The sequence below is a fragment of the Lepidochelys kempii genome, chromosome 8 (assembly GCF_965140265.1).
Source record: "Lepidochelys kempii isolate rLepKem1 chromosome 8, rLepKem1.hap2, whole genome shotgun sequence".
Taxonomy (NCBI): Eukaryota; Metazoa; Chordata; order Testudines; family Cheloniidae; genus Lepidochelys; species Lepidochelys kempii.
The window spans coordinates 7,247,609-7,267,835 of NC_133263.1; the positions used below are offsets into that span (position 1 = coordinate 7,247,609).

Here is a 20,227-nt window from a genome sequence, read left to right on the forward strand (position 1 = left end):
CACAAGCCACTGCAACTTCAGCCAGGTGAAGGGATACTGCTCTTATCAAATAGTTTGTGTCCCGCTTTTGTCCCAGATTTCTAACACCTCTCAATCTGGGTGGATTTAAGAGATCCTCTTTATGGTCAGAGCAGATTTCTCTTTTTATGATGCCCCATGCTACTACTTGAAATAGAAGCTGTGATTTAAAGAACCCATTAGCTAATGCCTGCATACCAGCCCTATGCAAAATTTAGCTGTACAAATCTGACCTTGTGACTCTGGGGCTAGCAGGAAGTCTGGCAAATTTGTGCTGGTGCTGAACACTGTCTGGCTACTTCCAGCCCCATCTGGGCTTGACATGAAGAGTTTGATTTGCCTTCCGCTCCGCTGGGTTGGAAAGCTTTTTGGTTTCACATCCTGCTGCGAGCATGCAGTGTCTCGCTGCCTTGTGTCAGAGTGAGACACCCACTCGGATAAGGGCAGACAGCGCTGACCAGGTGAGCCTACCCCAAGGTAAGAGGTCCAGCTGGGCAGCCTCAGTAACACCAAGCAGGGAAAACCCTTTTCAAAGAAAGGAGTCTGCTCATTTTAATTCCCCCCCAGCCAATGGATACAATGGTGGCGGGTCCATGGGCAAAGTACACCTACCCCTTACAGTTGCCAGAAGAAATTCCCTGGCCAATCCCTGCCAGGGGTTAAGGTTCACACCCTCTCTCTCTCTCTGCTTCTGAAATCCCCACCTGGATCCGTCAGACTTCTGGGGGTGACAAATGTTTTAACGCATCTGTTGCCATCAATTTTGTAGCCATAATTTGTCCTGAAGGGAACCAATTCCTCTAAGGTTTTTATTTTATATTGTTACTATTTTTGTTTGTTTTTAATGTTGGGGGATGGGTCCAAACTGAACCCCTTTTCCAAGGACCCCAAAGGGTGGAGTCTCCAAACCCCCAAAAGGGAACCCAGTGCTGCAGTTTGGGCCCATCGCTGGTATATTTTTTTAACTCCTATTTTAATCTGCAGTCATTACAAAGTTATCTGCTCCCATATATGCACATTCCTCCTGCCAGTCACGACTTCTGTGCATCCAGGGGGTCTATTGCTACACGACAGTGTCTCTCTCCATATTTAAGATGCTTCCTCAGACTGACATGTTTGACTTTTTAATGTTTGTCATTTTCAGTTGGGATGGTTTTATGTAAGGAGAATCGTGTTTAGTGTTTTGCGTCACAGTGTAAAGTCTAGAGCACAGTGGACTTTACTTGGAACTAAATTGCCTCTATTCACCCCTCTGGTGACCAGCAGCTCCTTGGTGGACTCGGAGCAGTGAGATGGGAGCTAGACATGCAATGGCAATGAGCAGTCAGTAGAAAAGTGGCCAAAACTGGTGTTAAAGACCCACCTAACTTAGGATTGCCAACTCTCTGGGAGGTACAGCACCAACAGGCAGGAAGTATCCAGTGTCAGATGGAGATCCTGGGGAACACTGTGTTATGTCAGTACACTATACTGAACTAAGATGGGGAGGGATATCTCATAGCTGTATCCTTTTGGGAGAGTTTTGCCACATCCCAAGCACCAGGGAGGGCGGGGATCTCTTCCTTGTTCCACTGCACAGAGGTTAGAGAAAGAACTAGAGTAACATGTTGTTAGTCTGTCTCCTCCTTCCAAGCAACGCAGGGTTGTTCCCCACAGGATTTCTGCTCCAGCTGAGTTTTAACTTGACCCTCGCCATTACCTAGGGAGGTGGTGGAATCTCCATCCTTAGAGGTTTTTAAGGCCTGGCTTGACAAAGCCCTGGCTGGGATGATTTAGTTGGTGTTGGTCCTGCTTTGAGCAGGGGGTTGGACTAGATGACCTCCTGAGGTCTCTTCCAACCCTGATATTCTATGATTGTTGAAGGCCTCCTAGCAAGCCAGGTGGCAGTCCCAGAACAGGTGGGGAACTAAAAGTGACTGGCCACCTGACCCCGCTCTTCCCCCATAAAGGGAGGGGGAATTTAAAGAGACAGAGCCTCCCTTCTCACCCTCCCGTCTTCCCCCACATCAATTGATGCCAATCCCAGCGTTGCCAGTTTTTGCAAAGGGGTTAAAATATTGGCACAGGCTCACACAACCGCCACACACACATGCAGGGTACCAGGGAAATGCTCTCCTTTCCCCACTTTAGGTTTAAGACAATGCTAAGAGAGTGGCTGGCTCCTGACCCTGCCCTAGAGCGCTGGTGACCCTAAGTATGACACAGTGGTTTATTTCAGAGTAACAGCCGTGTTAGTCTGTATTCGCAAAAAGAAAAGGAGTACTTGTGGCACCTTAGAGACTAACCAATTTATTTGAGCATAAGCTTTCGTGCTGTAGCTCACGAAAGCTCATGCTCAAATAAATTGGTTAGTCTCTAAGGTGCCACAAGTACTCCTTTTCTTTCGTGCAGTGTTTCTATTCAGACAGCAAAACAGCCGCTGACCTGCAGCTTTTACATCACATTGCTGCAGATGGCAACTCTGCTCCATGGCCCATGGGACCAAGCTCCTGCAGCTTCTAGATTTCCAGACCTGTAGGGACACTTGCTTAAGTCAAGCCTATCAGAAACCTGAGCTGCATCAGACAGGTCACTGACACAAGCCTAACACAGCATGTCTCAGTGACATGGCAGCAGCGGGGGACGTAACACATTGGGAAGAGGGGAGAACCATTAATGAAATCCTCCCCAGTGAGATCAAACTGCAGTGAAATGAGCCACCCATCCCCGTGGCATGTCTCCTGGGCTCCTCCTCCCCTCACTTTCAAGCCTCATTATAGGCTCAGCAGCTTCCTTCCTACGAGCAGTCATTTCAGACCTGGCGCATCTCTAGTTCCTCTAACCTTCGTTTCAACCTTCTGCGTTTCTGAAGGTATTCAATGGACAGGAGCCAAAGTTTAAAGCGCCAGGTCAGAACTGGAGCGGGACATCTGACACAGACTCTCAAGTGGCAGTGACAGAACGGAAGGGAAGACCCTGCAGGGAAGGGACTGTGGATTAGGAAGCAGGTCATATTGAGTCATGGTGGCCTGATGCAGAGTTCAATGAAAGAGAATCAGATCTTTCGCTTGGAGCCACTCAGCAATGCCATTTCTAAAGGCGAAGTGATATTGATGCCGGTACTCTGTGCACACGCAACCTTGCAGTCGCAATCACTTCCACACCTTATAGATAGGGAATGTCAGGGAGGGACCTGCCTGCCAAGCAGATTATCAGCCTCACCCCATTTGTTTCTATCTATGGTACTTATCTGACTCTCATTCCTGAGGTATCTGTGCGCTTCACAGTCCTTGGTGTATTTGTCCTCACAGCACCCCTGTGGGCCAGGGCAGTGCTTCTATAGCCACTGTACAGAAGGGAACTGATGCCCAGAGAGGCTAAGTGACTTGTCCAAGGTCACACAAGGAGTCTGTGAGAGAGCAGGGAAATGCGCCCAGGACTCCCAAGTCAGCACCCTCTCCACTGGACCAGTTAAATGGAGTTCCCAGTTTCCCGTGAAAGGGCAAACCCTGATCTCTAGTGTAAATCTGGAGTGCCCGAGCGTAGCCATGGAGTTGTTCTAGATTTGCTCCCGGGTTACTCTGAGAAGAGCTTGGCCAGATGTGTGATTCGTTCCCTCTAGACTGAAGGGATGCATGAAATTGAGGAGCCAAGCAGTGGGAGGGCATATGACACAGGGGACTGGTATGTCTCGCCTCCCCCCTCCTCCGCCCCCCGTTTGCTGTTTCCCCCTTTATAGACTGCACTACCAATTCCAAAGCACTAGTGAGTTTGCCCACTGATTTCTATCTCTCTCAGCTCACCCCCGCACGGTACAATATGGATAATCTGTTGGGATTGCACCTTTTTAAAGCACGTTATTTAGGCCTGTGTGGAATCTCTAAACAGAAACAGCGCCTGTATTTGCATTTTTCCTATTAACCTATCCTAAGCCATCATGGGGGCAAGACACGGAACAGCCTTCAAACTACGGTACCAAAGAGTTAATGTTATCCTAGGTTTACAAATGTATTTGTAGGGCTCGTATTAAGTTACATTTATACCTATGAGATATTTTTATGCTGTAAACTTTATATACATGTTTTTAAGGAAAGATTTTAAAATTAAAGGTATTTCTTCTTTTTCAACCGTTTTCTTGCTGGTTCCTGATTTGTTTGCCTTTTGGGGAGGTTTTGGCTGTGTTTCCTCCCATAATCTCCTGTCTGGTTGTGTTTGTGTTTTGGTGGGAATGAAGATTAGCTGTGGGGAGGCTAAGGGAGAGGAATGTTGTTATGCTCTGTAGAACTCCCCAGGCTTAGGCAAAGCTAAGCCAGCGATTGTGGATGTGGATCGCCCTGCTCGAGCCCTTCGATTACTGAGCACACGGGGCGTCGGTGTCCTGAATGGAGGCAGGTGAGTGGAGGGATGCTATTCAGCAGCATTTCAGGCAGATGTGCAAATAGCTGAGCTCTAATGATTCCCAGGGAGGGCCCATGAGCCCCTCTTGAAGACTCCACCTCCCTCCTTTTCCCCTCCTGCAAAAGCCCTGTGTCACAGAGGGCTTCCCACTGGTGGAGGCAGCCTGGATGCTGCTTTCCCAGCACAGTACAGCTATGCCAGAGAAGTGGGGTGGTCCCCTTTCCCCACCCCATCCACGGCTGGGCACGTTGTCTCTACAGCACACCCAATCCTGGTCGGAAAGTGAGCAAGGCACCTAGCACGGGGCTAGGGATGAGCCAGGAGCTGGTGTACGAATGCCCCCGAACCTAATGCATCGCTGGCTGCAGAGACAGACCCATACTCTGGGCGTTCAGGCCCTGCCGTCATCAACCTGGGCCTGAAGCTGTGCTGGCCTCTCAGGTCCTGGAGGGCAGTCACAGCTTCTCTCTCCAAGTCAGACGAGGAACACCGGAATTGGCAAGGTCCATGTAGCCCAGGTGCTTCGGAGGTAAGAACCCAACAGTAGCAGATGCAGGGTAACCTGTCCTTGCCCTTAATGTCTCATCCTAATCCCAAGCAACTGGAGCTTGGCTTAAACCCTGATCCAGAAGGTGTAGTAGCTCAGAGAGGCCAGGCCCAGCGCACGCTCTGGAAGTGCAGGATTGAGAGTGGGGAAGGCGATAGCTGGGGTGGAGGGCCTAGCCTTGGTGCCTGAGAGAGAAGTCCCATGTGGTTTGGTTGGGTAGATCTCTCTCCCACCCCCCTGGTTCTCCTCCCACCTGGGTTTACCCACCCTCCTCTCCTTCCCCACCATAATGTGCAGAAATTAGGTAATGTCCCTTTAAGCAGTTTGAGAGCTCTCCAGAAGAAGCAGGGTGGAGAAGGTCTTCCAGGAGGTCTCCTAAACTATTTAAAGGGACATTACCCAATTCCTTTATACTAAACCCCCTCACTCCGGGCTCCCTGCCTCCTTCCTTCCCACCCCGGCTTTCCCTCTCTGCCTCTGGGGGTTTCTACCATCCCCTAGAACCACAGAGAACAGTAGAACGCAGTCAGGCTACTTCCCAGGGTAATGAACCTTGCCTGTTTAGCCTGACCCAGTGTGGCCAAGGCCGCAGACATAGACTACAGCAGGAGACAGTGAAGTCGCCTGCCCTCGGCCATTGGGACCGGCCGGCCCTGTGCGCCTGTCTTTGACACGCAGTGTTAGTTGCGGAACGTGAGGCTGATGGTTTTCTGAGTAGCTCGGGGTGGTTCTCCCAAGGAAAAGACAGATGGGCTTGCTCTGATTCATGTGGCAAGGCTGAGCTGTCACAGGCAGGCTGGCACCTTTTGTCCCTCAATTGAGTCAGCCAGAGCTGACTCAGCAAGGGAGAAAAAAATCCCCTTCTCAGTGAAGACTGCAGCAAGGTCCTGAATCCCTTGGGGAGTAGACAGCTGGAACACAGGGTGGGGGAATGTAGCTAGCTGTTACTGTGGGAGCCAGTTCCCACCCCCCTCCTTGGCCATTCCCTCCCAGTTTCCTCTCTGGATTTTAGACCTTTTGCATGAACACACGCACTAAAGAGAAGCTGCTAGTGTTCTAGGGAACATCTTAATGCCCAGGGAAGAAGCACCAGTCATCAGGGGAGCAAGGTGAGGTGCTTGTTAGGCTAACGCTTCACCTGACCATGAAGTGAGAAGGAATTGGCTTCTTCTGTTTCCTCCTCCATGCTGTGGCAGTAGCAATGAAGCACGGTGGGGTGGTACTGGGACTTGGCTCATGCCCCGTTCCAAATGTGAACCATGGACTGATGTCTTCCTTCGTCTGCAGAGGAACTGAACCAATCACTCTAATGGGATGTTGACTCTGAAGCCTAATTATGTGATTGTCAGTATTGTTCATTACTCGTTTCTGATTATTTTAGCAGAAGCTTATTCTGGTATCATGGGCATAGTAAGGAACTGTCCCCCCAGCACCCTTCTCCCATCATTCCCTGTCTACATTCTATGCAAAATGCCTATTACTATTTACTCAGGATAAGGCAGATGCAAACTATTTGCATGTTCCTGTGGGTTATTTGATCATTAATTAGACACCTGAGGTTACTAGCTTGCAAATTAAGTATCCCACAGATCTGCAGTTTTTAATAGGTCTGCACTGTAAGTGTGAGACTTCTTGTCAGTGATATGAAAATGGTGCTAATGTAATCCAGCTGTGTGATAACACTATCATGCTCTTCACTAGGATGTCCTTGGGCCTGGTGCCATCCCATCAGCCTTCATGGCCAGAGCCGAAACAGTGACCCACTGACAGGATTGCTCATGGGCTAGCAGGGGCATTGTGGGAGTGTTCTTGTGATTATCTAGAGATACCTTCTGGAGGATGCATGCAGTGGTACCAGAGAACTCTGAAGGGAGCTCCCCACACAGCCCACCCTGTGCTGGAGGAAAGGTCTCCATCAGGTGGCTCCTTTGTGAGAAGGACAGAGTTTAATTTGTGCCAGGGCTGAGCCCTGCCACCTCTAGGCTTGGCAGTTCATAGCCCCAGCGCCTCTCGGCTTGCCACATCAGTTACGAATGTAAAAAAATTGCTTAAGCCCTGGCACCTAATTGCTTGAGCCTTGGCACCTCTTTCATGACAAACTAAGCACTGGAGAGGGAGGAGTATAAAGGGAGGAGACAATAGAAGTAGCGGCCAGTGTAAAATCCGAGCTGTTTTCTAGTTCTCTCAATGGCCTGGCTGCGAGAAAGCCTCATCTGTAACGCCTCTGCCTTAACGATCACATTTAGAAGGAAGGGCAAGTAGCGGTAACAGGCTCAGACTGATTCGCCTCTTAATCTGAGCATGAATCGGACAGGGACTGGACAACGGGAACAGCTGAAAGTCGTTCATGCACAGATGGTGAAAGGATCTGACCTGGCTGTATGTCGTCTTGGATGCAAACCGTTAAACCCCTAAATGCAAAGATTTTGTTTTAGCCACTAAATTCCCATTGGCTACTGCCACGCATGACCCCTGCATGATTCCAGACCCAGTGGTCCATCCTGATGGAGACACCAACACTGAATGCTGCTCACTTGGTAGAAGACCCTCCTTGATGTCCTCTCAAAAGATTTGTCCTGGGCCCGGCCCCAAGGTCACCTCCAACTAGGAAGGGTCACAGCTTTTGAGAGTTTGCTGGATGTTTGCACTAACTGCAGTTCACCCAGTCAGCACAGTTACAAAATTTTCCTTGGAATTAGGTCACATTTTACTTACCAGGCTCAGGATTAACATGAATTCTGCCACTGCTGTGAACTAAATTGTGTCTCGTTAGTCCTAGTTACTCATTTCTTACCTAGATTTAGTCACGTTTGCCTGGGTCTGCTGTGTGATATCGTGCATCTAGTGTACACGGTGCAAATCCTCTGTCACTGCTTATCTCTGCTTCATCTCCTCCGAAGTGCCTGGAATGCCAGCTTTTCAAAGACCGTCGCTGACACTGTTGCAGCAGAGCGTTTATCCTAAGTCTTGTGTGAGTGACCTGATTTGATCTCCCTGCTCTCTCCATTGTAAAACTATGTAGCAAGATTTCATGCTTTCCTCTGACTCCAGTAATTTAGCCCTAAAATTAGCAGGCGTGCAGTCTCCTTGGTCGCAGTGCAACTAGCAATAGTGCACATGCTTGCCCTCCTTTGGGAGTACGCTGACTGAGGAGCATCCCTCATAGAGGACAGCTTTTCTTTTTAAACCTTATTTGCTGTAGCCAACTTCAGTTCTCAGTGGAGAGCAGTTCTCCCGGCTACATGTCAGCCCTTGGCCATGTGGTTTCCAGTGAGAGAAAGGCATATGTTCTCCAGACACTGACACTCTGAAGTGGTGCAGCTACACCAGTGCCATCTGCATTTCCTGGACCATGGCCTACCTGTGCTCTTTGGTGAGAAGGAGCTGGAGGATGACAATGGCCTGGCCTCCCAATTGTGGCTTATGGAAATACCCTTCCAGCAATCTGTGGCTGAATGGAGCAGGAGGACAGAGTTCATTCTGCCTCTGGGATGTGGATTAGGCAGTTTTGCCAGCACACACAACGTACCCTTTCAAATGTTCTGCTGCCCCTGGGGTCTGTGGGCAGCTCTGAAGCTCTGGTTTCCCCTTGTGGGAATGCAGCATTGGTTCCTTTGGGTTTACATTTACTTTTGCGTTCTTTGCCCCTCTGGTACGTTCAGCCCCTGGAAGAGTGACCCTTATGCTCGCCTTCCCAATTCATCAGTTCCGAAGATAACCGCACTGACCCACTGGTGGGGATGAGATCAACGGCTGCCTTTCTAGTTGGGGCTTGATTTGCAGAGGTGCTGAGCACCAATAACTCCATTTCAAATCAGTGAGAGCTGCAGGTGCTCAGCACCTCTGGAAATCAGACCCTGGGTCTCCCACATCCCTGGAGGGGGACAACTGTTCTCTCAGCATAGGGAGTGGACTTTGAACTTTTGCTCAATGGGATGTGTGGGGAAAGTTGTCCTCTTCCTGCAGCCCCGGAATGCCCAGCTCAGGCAGTTCTGATGGCAGCAGAGGGGGCTATCTCTGGAGCACTGCTCGTGACGTAGTTGGATGTGGTAAATGTGCCTAGAAAGAAATCCAGCAAAGTACCAGTTCTGTTTCCTCTTTTCTCTGTGGTCCAGTACATCTGCTCCGAGCTATTTGCAAAGGGCTGCTCTGTTCATGGACGCTACTACACGGAAGGAACCTCTGCACAGATGGACACTCACGGATTTTGAACACTGCTCAGGAACATACTAGAATCTGGAGAGGGCCCCTTTAAGAAAACCAGCTCTCACTAGCAGCTGCGTGTGGGGCCCACAACCCAGGCTGATGTTCCACAATTTACTGAGGAAAACCAAAGGGGGCTGTTTGCTTTTCCCAGATGGAATTACAGCCCCTTATGCACAGACAGCCCTATGGGAAGCCAAAAGAAAACAGAGGCCTTCTGTTGTTATTCACAACACTGAACATGGTCTAATGGCATTGGCCGGGGGAGGCTTTAGAACCGTGGCTCAGGAGCCAAATTAGCGATCAACATTACCCAAAAGAGCCACCGACGTGTGAACTCACTGTTTCCTTTACTATTTTTATATGTAGCTATATTATTCTTGCAGCAGAGTGACTGACTGAGTGTTCTACAATTGATTAACAACATCGTAAAAGCATCCTGGTTGGTTAACAGCTGAGATTGACTAATAATTAAACGACAGTGTTTAAACATCACGTGCTGCAAAGAGCCGCAGGAGACACGTTAAAGAGCCACTTGCAGCTCTCGAGCCACAGTCTGAGTATCACTGCTCTATCTGTTGAATTGGTTCCCAGGAACACTGAGCAAGGTTTGGTAGCCTCAGTAAAATTGCTTTTTATGTGGAAGACCTGGTATGTGATGAGTTGTCACCCTCACGTTGTGGACTGTCTATCCATAGTGTCTGAGCACGTCCCGTGGTGACCTTGTCTCTCTTCTCTCCTTAACCTGGTAGCCTTATATGATCATGTTATGCTTCCTAGTGATAGCAGGGGGATTTTACTGGCAATGCTCCAGGAGCCCTCATTACATCTTTCTGCCGCACCAGGATCAGTTAGGGTGCCGTGCTTTTGCCCTCTGGCTCTTTGATGTCAGTTACCTGGGTAGCAATGCCTGGCATCTGGTGAAATGGGCTCCAGCGGAACAGGCTCAGTGCCAGCCTGAAATGAGGCTGTGGTACTGAGTATGATGTGTTTAGGTGCTGGGATGCTAACATTGCTACTGGAGATGGAGCAGTATCGGCCATCGCATCTTAGGAGAAACAACCACCAGCAATAGCCCCCATGGGCCAGAGGTTTGCTGCAGCCATCAGCTTCCCTTGAAGCCTTCCTAAAAGTGACTCTGGCACTTACTTATTGTAAGAACTTCAGCATCTCTTTCCCCAGCGTGCCAGTGACCCGTGACCAAAGTCGCCAGAAGGGAAGAACCCGGGGTCTTCAGTTGCGAAAGCACAGGCCCTACTATGGAAGCTGAGTCTACACTAGCTTTTCCTCCTCCCTCCCAAATTTGATCTGGTGGTAACATGATAGGAATTTTTTCAGAGTTAAGGGCTAGGCGAGGAATAAGGCTATTAGCCGTCCGCATTTAGCAGCCTGTTGTAGTCGCTGGGACCAGCCAGTGGGGGTGATAGGATCATACACTAATCTAGACTATCACAGCTCAGGTATCCCAGGTCCACCAGCATTCCAGTCCCATCAGCAGTGCTGTGCTTTGTTATCCGGGGTTTTCAGTGGTTGGTTTGCTGGCATTTTGCACATTCTGCTATGGGCCTGTCCAGAGGGAAGAAGTAATGGATGAGCTGCTTGAGAGCTTGTTCCTGTCCCTGTAATGAGCTGGGCTGGTTTAGCACTTGTTCGTTCTGGTGAGTCAGTTCCCTCTGAGTTGGCATTTGTTCCTGGAAAAAAGGAAGAGGAGAGATAAACAGGCTTTAGAAATCCCCTCTGGCCCGAAAGACAGAGAAAGAGAATTAGCCCAAACGTCTCCTGCACTTTTGAGCAGCCAGTGTGCATCATCTCCTCACCTGCAAACGCCCAGCTCTGGGACGTGACCCTCATTTGAGACAGACTCCCCCTCCTCTGCCCTGCACTGCAGATTTTAGTGGCAATTCTTCTTTCCTTGGCTAAGCCAGGAAAAACTACTGAAAGGAAACATTTTCCTTCCAAAAGCTGTCTTTTCTTTAACCCCCCGCCCCCAGACTTTCCTCACATCCTCAAGGGCTAGCCAGTGTTAATTAAATTCTGATCCAAATCCTGGACCCCCTGATCCACAGAGAGGCATTACATCTATGCTACTGCATGGCATTTCTGTGGCAGCACTTTCCAGGGCCCTTTTTACAAATTCTGATTAGTGCCAAACCACGTTCATGCCATTTCTCTTTTCCCTTCCCTTCCCCGCCCCCCGCTGTTTCTTCCTGCCAGACAGAAGAGTGAAGGGAGCAGATAAATCATCACATTGGTTCTTGAGCTTGATTAATTCAAGCCCTCACTTAGCTATGGACAAGGTCAAATCAGCCTCAGTTTGGCTTTATGCTTTGGCATTTGCATGCAGGATATTTCCTGCTGTGTTCATTTTAACACACTTAGATGTTAGCTTTAATTTGGTGTCAGGTTTCTTTCCTGGCTTTGAACTTGATTTGGCTGGAAAGGCTAGTGTTCTGTAAGAAGAGGACTGCTTTCCAAAATAGGTCATTAGCTACGAGCTCGGCCAATAAATAATAACAGTACGTAATCAATAATGCATAGGCTGCACACCTCCTTGAGAAAGGACTCTTTGAAGTCTCCCACTTGCATAAACAGGTCATTTGGTGGCAACAGATTCAATTGGACCAGCAAAGCCTGCACTGACAAGCCCAGTTTGGTAATGATAAAAGATATTGGACACTCTGTGGTGACCGGTGTGCAACAAGTCTCAGTTGTGTGCTCAGTGGACAAGTTCCCACATCATAAACAACCATCGAAGTGAGCATTTATTGACTCCCTCTGAGGCAGCCTCAGCAAAGAGCATGAGCCACGTCGCCTGTCATTCACAGGGCTGATTCCCTATGGGCAGCTTATTCCATAGGTACCTGTGTGTTCTACCTCACCAGCACATGTGGAATCCCCATTGCTGCTTGTGGGCGTCAGATGCATGTATGGAGGAAACAATGAATCACTAATGGCTGAGCTCATGTCTAGTGCTTCTTCCGTCCCCCACCCATCCTCTGGCCTGACCAGAGAGGGCGAGCTGCAATCACACAACTGGAGATGGTGCCTGGCTGAGACATCTAATTACACCCATTTGCCAGATACTGGCAGCTGAAGGAGTTATTTGGAAGGATACCATGGTACAGGTCACAAAGAATATTCCCGACCTCACTTTCCATAAAGCCGCTCTGAGCCATGCCTTTGAAAAGGGTGTGCATTATGGCAAGAAGGCAGACGTATCGTTTTGCAATGTGAGTGTCACCTCAGAGCATAAGACTATATGGAAAAACCAAAATCCTTTCTTAAGCTCCTTCCATAGAGGAAAAAAATACGGTCAGAGCAGAAGTGGGGCTGGAGCACCACAAAGTTTATGGTAAATTGTCTCCCCTGCTAGGTGGAGCAAGGTACCAAATAACTGACAGGAGTTTTACAAGCCTGCCTTTCCATGCATTTGAGGTCAGGGGGGTTGGAACAATTTTTATGCGGGGGGTGCTGTGAACCATTGAACCAAACTGTAAATCCTGGATATAATGGAAACCACTTCAAGTCAGGGGGTGCTGCAGCACCCCCCAGATCCCTAGTTCCAGCACCTGTGTTTGAGGTCTCCTGGCATTTTGCAGAAACACTGGCACAAGGATTTCTTTGAGCATGTACAAGTTGCAAAGCGCTAAAGAAAAAGGCAGCAAAGGCAGCTGGTGCTATCTGCAGAATACACCATGGGCCATGCATCGGGCCACATCCTCAGAGGGTGGAAATTGGCATGGCCCCGTTGACTTCACTGGCGCGATATTGATTTACACCAACTGAGTCCCTGGCCCACTGACTGCATGTAGCCCCATAAAGCTGTTTCACTCCAAAGTTCAGCACAGAACTGCTGCTTTAGCATATACAGCCCTTGGCTCTTGTTTACAACGGTTTCGGCAGGGTGAGAAGTGGCCACAACTTCACTAATGCTTACGGATAATGCTCACTGAACTGTCCTACTGTTGATGCTAGTGGGGAGGCCTAACCTTGGGTGCTTCTCCTTACATTTAATATGTACATATATAAAACAAACAAGGCTCCTCCCATGCATGGGTTGCCTGTTGCCCATATGGAATAATGGCCTCAGGTACAACCTGGCTTCTACAGTCTGAATCCTGAGGATCTTGCCTTTGTTCAGTCCTTTCGTGGACATCACTCCCTCTGATTTCACTGGGAAGCCACAGATGAAGGCCCTCAGGGTTTGACACTATGCGCCAGCTCTCCACGGCTGTACCCCAGTGTGCTCCCTGGCTTCACACAACCTGCATTTGGTGCCAAATTTGCCCTGACAATCCCTTTGAAATGATTTCTGGATTAATTTCTGCCATGGTGGGAATGTAGTTGAATTCTCAACAGCCCGGCCCCCAGCCCTGCAGCTTACTGTCGGGCCATTGCAGTGCATTGGCCTGTCCCTGCAGCTTACGCTAGTGCGTGTTTCACGTCAAGAACGTTTTCCGTAAATCTCCACTTCACGATCCAGCTTTTAGGACTGTAAATAATTGACCCATCACAAACCCAGGAGGAGACAGGGGTGGGAGGAGGCTAACCCAGGCCTGCGCTGAAAGGTGGGGTTTGGAAAGGTTCTGAGCAGAGCGGTGTGCAGTGGTGTCCTCTGCCACTGGTGACACTGTGTAACTCTTTTTTTAAAAAATAAACAAACAAAAAATAGGGATTTCCTAACTTGTGGTCAGTTCAGAAAGAAAAGGAGAAGTTTATCCCAGAGAGAGACGGCAGCAGAGAACAGTTGAAGACGACTCAGCAGCGCTTTCCATTCCAGCCTTCTCCGTTCTACTCGGGAGGATCCGCTGAGCTGAAGCACTTGTTCCTTCACCTGAAGAGGCACCTTCAGTCCAAGGGAGATGGACCCTGCCGTCCTGGTGCTTCTGGCAGCAGCTGGCATCTGGCATGGTAGGTCTGACAGCACCAACTCCACTGAGCCAATGTGAGCCCGCGGCAGCTGGAAAGCGGTGGCATGTAGGATGTGTCTAGAGAGAGACTTGCATGTTGGGGAGACTCTTTCTGCATGACCCATAGGTGACTCTGCAGAACAGGAGGGATCCCAAGCTCCCTGGTCAGTGTTTGCTCCACCCTTTCTCCAGCAAACTCCCATTAAAGTCACTGGGCCGGATTTTTAAAGGTGTTTAGGACCCTACAGATGCAGATAGACGCCAACTGGGGTTTGCAAAAGCACTCGAGTGCCTAACGGCTTCAGGAACACCTTTAAAAATCTGGCCCTTAGCGCTCTGCCTGGGTCAGGATGGAACGGAAGTTCAGCAAGGTGCTCCGGGTTTGGCCCAAAGAGCATGCAGCCCCGAATCCAAAAGGGAGCGCAGCACTCATGATCCCATCCCCAGCAAACCAAGGGGGGCTGGGATGAAGCGTTACAGCCCCTCATTCAGCAGACTGTTGCAGGGGGCAACTGCTGCAATGGTGGGAGAGTTAAAAGGCGGCCCCTCCGACACAGCCGGAATAGGCAAGGTGTGGTTTGCCTTGCAGACTCATTATGGCTCATTTATAGCACTGGGCACAAGAGAATGATGCTGCACTAAGAGCAACATGCCAACATTATCAGGGATTTACAAGACAATCTGAGGCTCCTAGGGCCAGATTTATAAAGGTATTTAGGTGCCTAAAGATGCAGAGAGGCACCAAGTGGAGTTTACAAATCAAGTTCTGCAACTAACTCCCATTGACTTTTGTTCTGTCTGTACTGCGCCTCTGATGGGGGTCCTGGTCCCTGACAAGGGATCCGAGACGCTCTGAGAATCCAGATAATAAATAACAATGGGAGTTAGGCACCTAACATACTGAGGCAGTTTTGTAAAATCCTCTAGGTGCCCATCTGCCTGTGTCAGTCCAGTCCCTTGTGTCCCAGCTGTTAGAGCAAAGGGCTAGGAACCAATAGAGCCCCAGGACAGATCTCCGCTAAGCTGTGGGCTCATTCTATTCGTAACGCCTGCACCATTGTTTTGAACATATAAGGCACTGTAGACGTGCTAAGTGTTATTGGATGGGCGTGGACAAGCCCTGGTGGTTTTTTTTTCTCTTGGGAAGGCAGGATCCCCAGTGAAAATCATGGGCTGCATCTGAGGGGCACTTATTCTCAACTCAGTCCCCCTCCACTCAAGAGCATGAGCATGCTCAAGAGCTCCACTCAAGAGCATGCTATGAATAGCCAGCGCTGGTTCCTGCAGGTGGCCTGTAAACTCGGCAGTGGCTAGGGTATTGGGGCGCTGTATCAGATTGTGTTTGAGGGTTGCAGCCCTTTGGTGATGCTGGTGGTGCATATAGATTAGATGCTTTTGTGCCTTATGACCCAGTGTTTCCACCTCTAGCTGTCTAGTGCCACGTTTCTTGCTCCATTATAATCTATTCCCACAGCAGCAACGTCTTCTCCGATCTTTTTTTTATGTCATCTCTTCTCCTTCTCTTTTCTGTCTTGCACCAAGTGGGATCCAGTCAAAGGCTTGTCTAGGAATACTGGAATTTTTTTATATCCCTACAACATGCCTAAGCCACTTCAGCCTGCTTTCTCCAATCATTGTGAAGGGCTAGGCCAAGGGTATTGTTAAGCCTTTCAATGGAATGGGATGGGAGAGAAATACAGCAAAGTCTGTGCTGTCTGTTCTGATTTGGATGCTATGCCCGTTCCCTGTCATTGTCTCTCTTCAGTCCTCCAAGAGAAGCATGCAGGATTCTCCCGCCCATTTGCAAAATAAAATATGGAAAGGGGACCCCTCTGGAAACTGAGTGTTTTCTGGTTTTGCATTTCAAGCAATGGTGACATTGTGGGAGAGGTTCCCTCCCCAGTCCCTCTCCCCTGCAACCGAACTCTAACCCTAACCTTTAAGGAACTGTGCAGTTCCTCCATGAAACTGAGCATCTGGGACTGTCCCAGGAAGACAGGAATGGCTGGGAACCCTGGGTAGGATGGGAACTTGGGATAATGTGAACTAGGCAGTTACTGGGGAGACACAAGGTTTCCTGGAGCCTAGAGAACTCTGTCAGGATCTCCACTGGAAACATAGACACGTTTACAATGAAGATCCACATTCAGTGGGTCCATCTCATTAGGCATTGCTGGGTATTTCCCTACAGAGTTCCCCCATGAAGCCTTTGATAGCTGAGTTTTATCACAGTTATTCAGAAATCCCACAGCACCAAGAATCTTGAAGCATCCCTAGGTTTGCATGAACCAGCATTATCCCTGCATAAGTCTCCAGTGGGTTGTATTTTGCTTTGTCTGAATTTGATTAATCTGTTTCTTGACTCCTTAGTTGTTTCTTTTGGCATTGCTGTGTTTCCTCCTGCTAGGTCACAGTACAGTTGCTGGGTCCCAGATATGCTATATTTCTTTAATAACTTTGGGCCCAGTTCCCAAACATGGCATCCCTGCCCCCAGATCAAATAGGCTGGGCAAATCCCACATCAGATGCCCCACTTGCATGCAGCGACTGGTTGTTTGCGTATCCCAGGGTGGAATCTGGACACCCTTTTAAGGCACCTGTGTTTGAAGGTTGGGCTCTGAGGGCTGACCCCTTCAAAGGAGTTAGGCTTCTAACTTCTGTTGATTTCAGTGGATGTTAGGAAACTAAATAGAAGTTAGAAGCCTAACTCCATTTGAACATTCAGCCCCTGAGTGTTTGACACCTTGCATGCTGGGACAAGTCTGCCAAGGGACTATACCATTTTCAAGGGGGTCCTAACAAAGGCATGGAGTGTCACTTCACTGGACATCCCCACAGGGCAGTGAGGGATGCAATGTGGGCTACGCTCCGGTAGGGACATAGATGTAAGGTTATTCCTGATTCTGGAGGCAACTGGAGCTGCCTGGCTATTAGAATATTATGGACTAGACAGCTGGGATGTGTGTGAGAGAGAGAGATTGGGCACTGAAGGATGCTGCAGTTGACTCTGGTTAGTTAGTGCCTCAGGAATTGCTTCTAATGCAGGACACTGAGCCATGAGGCCCCATGCCCTTTCAATTTCCAACATCTGATTTAAGTCCTGCTGACTCTGTGTGAGCCTGGGGGACGTCGCTGGGCCTCCATGCACTCTCAGGCTGGAACCTCACCGGATACTAGCATCTGCCTCTGAGCTTAGAGTCCCTGGGAAAATAAGTTTAAAGAACAACAAGCTCTGGCCCAATGAAGGGGCCTGGCTAATTGTTGTGGCTGGGATGGTCAAGGGGGATGGGCTTCATCCTGCAACTGGAGGTCATTGTTACACAACCATGGTGTGATGAAGCCAATGGCCAGCAGTTACCGACAACAATGAGGAAGTTGGTGGGTGACGCTCTCCAGCTTTGTGTGAGATTGCATTCTGGTCAGCAGGAGAACAGAACCCTGAGCCAGAGCTCCTGCCACGTTACGGGGGGGGGGCTGATTTACTGTCCTAATGCATCTCACCAGCAACTCCACTCACACTCGGGTACTGGCCCTGGTGCATGCTTTATCTGCTTTAATCAAAGCTAGTTCAGGTATGTCTACAGGTGCTGTGATCACACCTCCCGACTGCAGTGTAGACATATCCTTAATACTAATGGCCAATGCTAAGTTTACCAAGCAAACCAGTTAGCAAAACAGTGACAGCAAGGCACACTGATGGCTGGACAAGAAACCAACATACAAGCAGATCCACTCCCATCCCCTCATACAGAGCTCTAGCATAGAAGGGAGCAGGAAACTGTAGATACATGGAAAATATGGTTTCAAAGGGATTGTGGGATATTCTCTGCTTGGGGACTAAATGGGTTTTTTCCTGTTTCTATAAGAAGTCAAAAAACAGCAAAAAAAAGTTCAAGAGGAATAAATGTCAAATATTCCATATGTCGTCCTTTCCAATTGCTCATACACAGCTCTGTTGGAGTCTGCTCGTTGAGTTCCTGTTGAGTTAGGCCACGTCTACACTAGGAGCACTTTTCCAGTATAGGAAGGGGTTTTTTTAACTTGAGTGTATGTTCCTTTAAGATCTGGGGAAGAGGTTAGTGTTCAGAAAAGCAGAAGTGGGAGAACAGCCAGCTCTTGGAAGGGGCTGGCTGTGTATTGGGGGGGGGAAGCCAACCCCCTCAGAGCACAGATAGCCATTTGCAATGTGTTTCCTGTCCCCTGAAAGAAAACCTGTCATGAGGGTGTTATTGCAGCTTTTTCCCCATAAGGCACTGATTCATTTTTCACTTCCCCCCTCTCCTTAAATATAGGCAGTGACTAAAAGAACTCGCTGACAAGACAAAATAAATGTGTTTCTCTATGACAGTGAGGACTGAAGGAGGTTCCAGGTTCCCCTTTACTCAAACAGATGAAGGAGTTAGTTCCACAATGCCTCTTAAAGGCAAATATGGCAACTCAAATTCAGGCCTGAAGTGTGACCCACTGTAAAATGGTGATCATTAGGCTAGGAGATCATGTGGCCCAGTGCATAGCTACAGGTCTGTGAGTTAGGAGGACTGGGTTCCACCCCTGGCCTGGCCAATTACTCGCTGTTTGACCTTGGCTAAGTCATTTAAATGCTCCGTGCCTCAGTTTCCCCATCTGTAAAATGGGAATAATAATGCTTCCCTTTATACAATTCTGTGAGTACTAAGGATGAAATGCTATCAGATCTGGGTAGTTATCTGGCCTCTATCACCACAGTATTTGAGTACTTATACAAGTACCATGTATTATTTTGTAATTTTCAAAATCCACGACTCAGCCACCAAGAAATTAGTTTCCCCAAAACAGTTTTTGAAACAAAATCAGTGCTTTGAGCTCTTTCAGTTGCTCTGCACAAAATAGTTTGGCACATTTCTTTCCTGTTCTGTTCTGATGTTAGCACTAATGTAGTACACAGAGAGAAGTAAACAAAAGAAAATGGCATTGATTGCTGCTGGATTAAAAATGCAGGAGTAGGAGTATGTCCCAGCACAATTTACACAATGTGCTTACAGCTCCACAGTGAAATTTACGGCCAAATAAATGCTGATCAATAGGAAAAAAACAACTTCTAAGAAAGTAAAACAAAGCAACCCTGGAGCCTGGATTAATCAGTGCAAAACAGTGGATTTTGCCACCTAAGGCTCTGAATGTTCTGACAGCAAATACCCCTCCTAGCCTAAAATTCATTCCATCAGAGAAGTAATTAAAATAAAAAGCCCAGCCAACCATATCAGCCTAGAATCTGGGCTATGAGTATGAAATGAACCAAAAGTCCAATTCTGGCCAGCCACCCCAGTCTTTATGGCAACTGTTCCTTGTGCCCTTGCCAAGATATTCCATGCGAGGTGAGATGAGATCCCACCAGTTTATCTGTAAGGCACGCTGGTTGTTCACCTATCCTCTCTTTCTTGTTTGCAGGCTCGGCATCTCCGACAATCGACCCTAATGTCACCGCCATGATTGTGAACAAAGGAGACCCCGTAACCTGGCGCTGCTCTGGGGATTTCAGCGTGGAATGGGTCGGCACCAGACGGAATATGATCGTGGACTCGAGGGGTACTAACAGCACTCTCACTATTACCAGTGCCACGTACAGGGACACCGGCACCTATCAGTGCGCTTATACCCACGGCGGAGACGTGGAGCGAGCGTCCGTCCATCTCTTTGTGAGAGGTAGCTAATGCCGTTCCTTCGCTTACTGTCACACTCATTTAAGGGTTGTCTACACAGGATAGTTTTACCTGTTACCCTGATACAATTGTAGCCATACCAATACCAATTATACCAGTATAACCCTCTCCCCCACATGTGGACACTCTTATTCACCCTTAGGGAGACAACGTGGCCTCCTGGATAGAGCACTGGACTGGGCCTCAGAAGGCCTGGAGTCCATATTCCTGGCCTCCCACTGGTTCGCTAGATGAGCTGGGCAAGTCATGTCACTGCTCCATGCCTCAGTTTCCCCATCTAGAGATCTATGGATGAAAAATGCTATGTAAGAGCTGGATATTCCAGATAAGAGATACTCTGGGATTAGAGTGGATTAGAGCGGCTTTCTTTTTTTGTTTTGTTTAAACCCCTTCCAAAACAGCATAAACGAGACCTCATTGGGACCTAGACCAATACAGTATGCATTTAAATTCACACCTTAGCTTATACCATT

At 48.7% G+C, this 20,227-nt stretch overlaps 2 protein-coding genes across 7 annotated transcripts in view; one reads left to right on the top strand and one right to left on the bottom strand.

Annotated features, from left to right (window-relative positions):
* Positions 1 to 404: 404 nt before the first annotated feature.
* The window catches only part of CSF1R (colony stimulating factor 1 receptor), a 46,743-nt gene continuing 26,920 nt past the window's right edge, over positions 405 to 20,227 (top strand). For 2 of the 6 annotated variants that reach the window (XM_073355347.1, XM_073355351.1), the window contains exons 1-3: positions 440 to 495; positions 13,818 to 14,056; positions 19,483 to 19,737. In XM_073355347.1, coding sequence (XP_073211448.1) covers positions 14,008 to 14,056; positions 19,483 to 19,737 — 304 coding nt within the window. In that variant the 5' untranslated portion in view covers positions 440 to 495; positions 13,818 to 14,007. Of the gene's footprint in view, positions 496 to 4,908; positions 4,925 to 13,817; positions 14,057 to 19,482; positions 19,738 to 20,227 lie in introns of those variants that run through there. The other 4 variants (XM_073355345.1, XM_073355346.1, XM_073355349.1 and 1 more) reach the window with 3 other exon arrangements.
* The window catches only part of HMGXB3 (HMG-box containing 3), a 64,103-nt gene continuing 53,364 nt past the window's right edge, over positions 9,489 to 20,227 (bottom strand). The window contains exon 22 of the transcript XR_012160199.1: positions 9,489 to 10,836. The gene's annotated coding sequence lies outside the window, so the exon portion shown is untranslated. The remainder of the gene's footprint in view (positions 10,837 to 20,227) is intronic.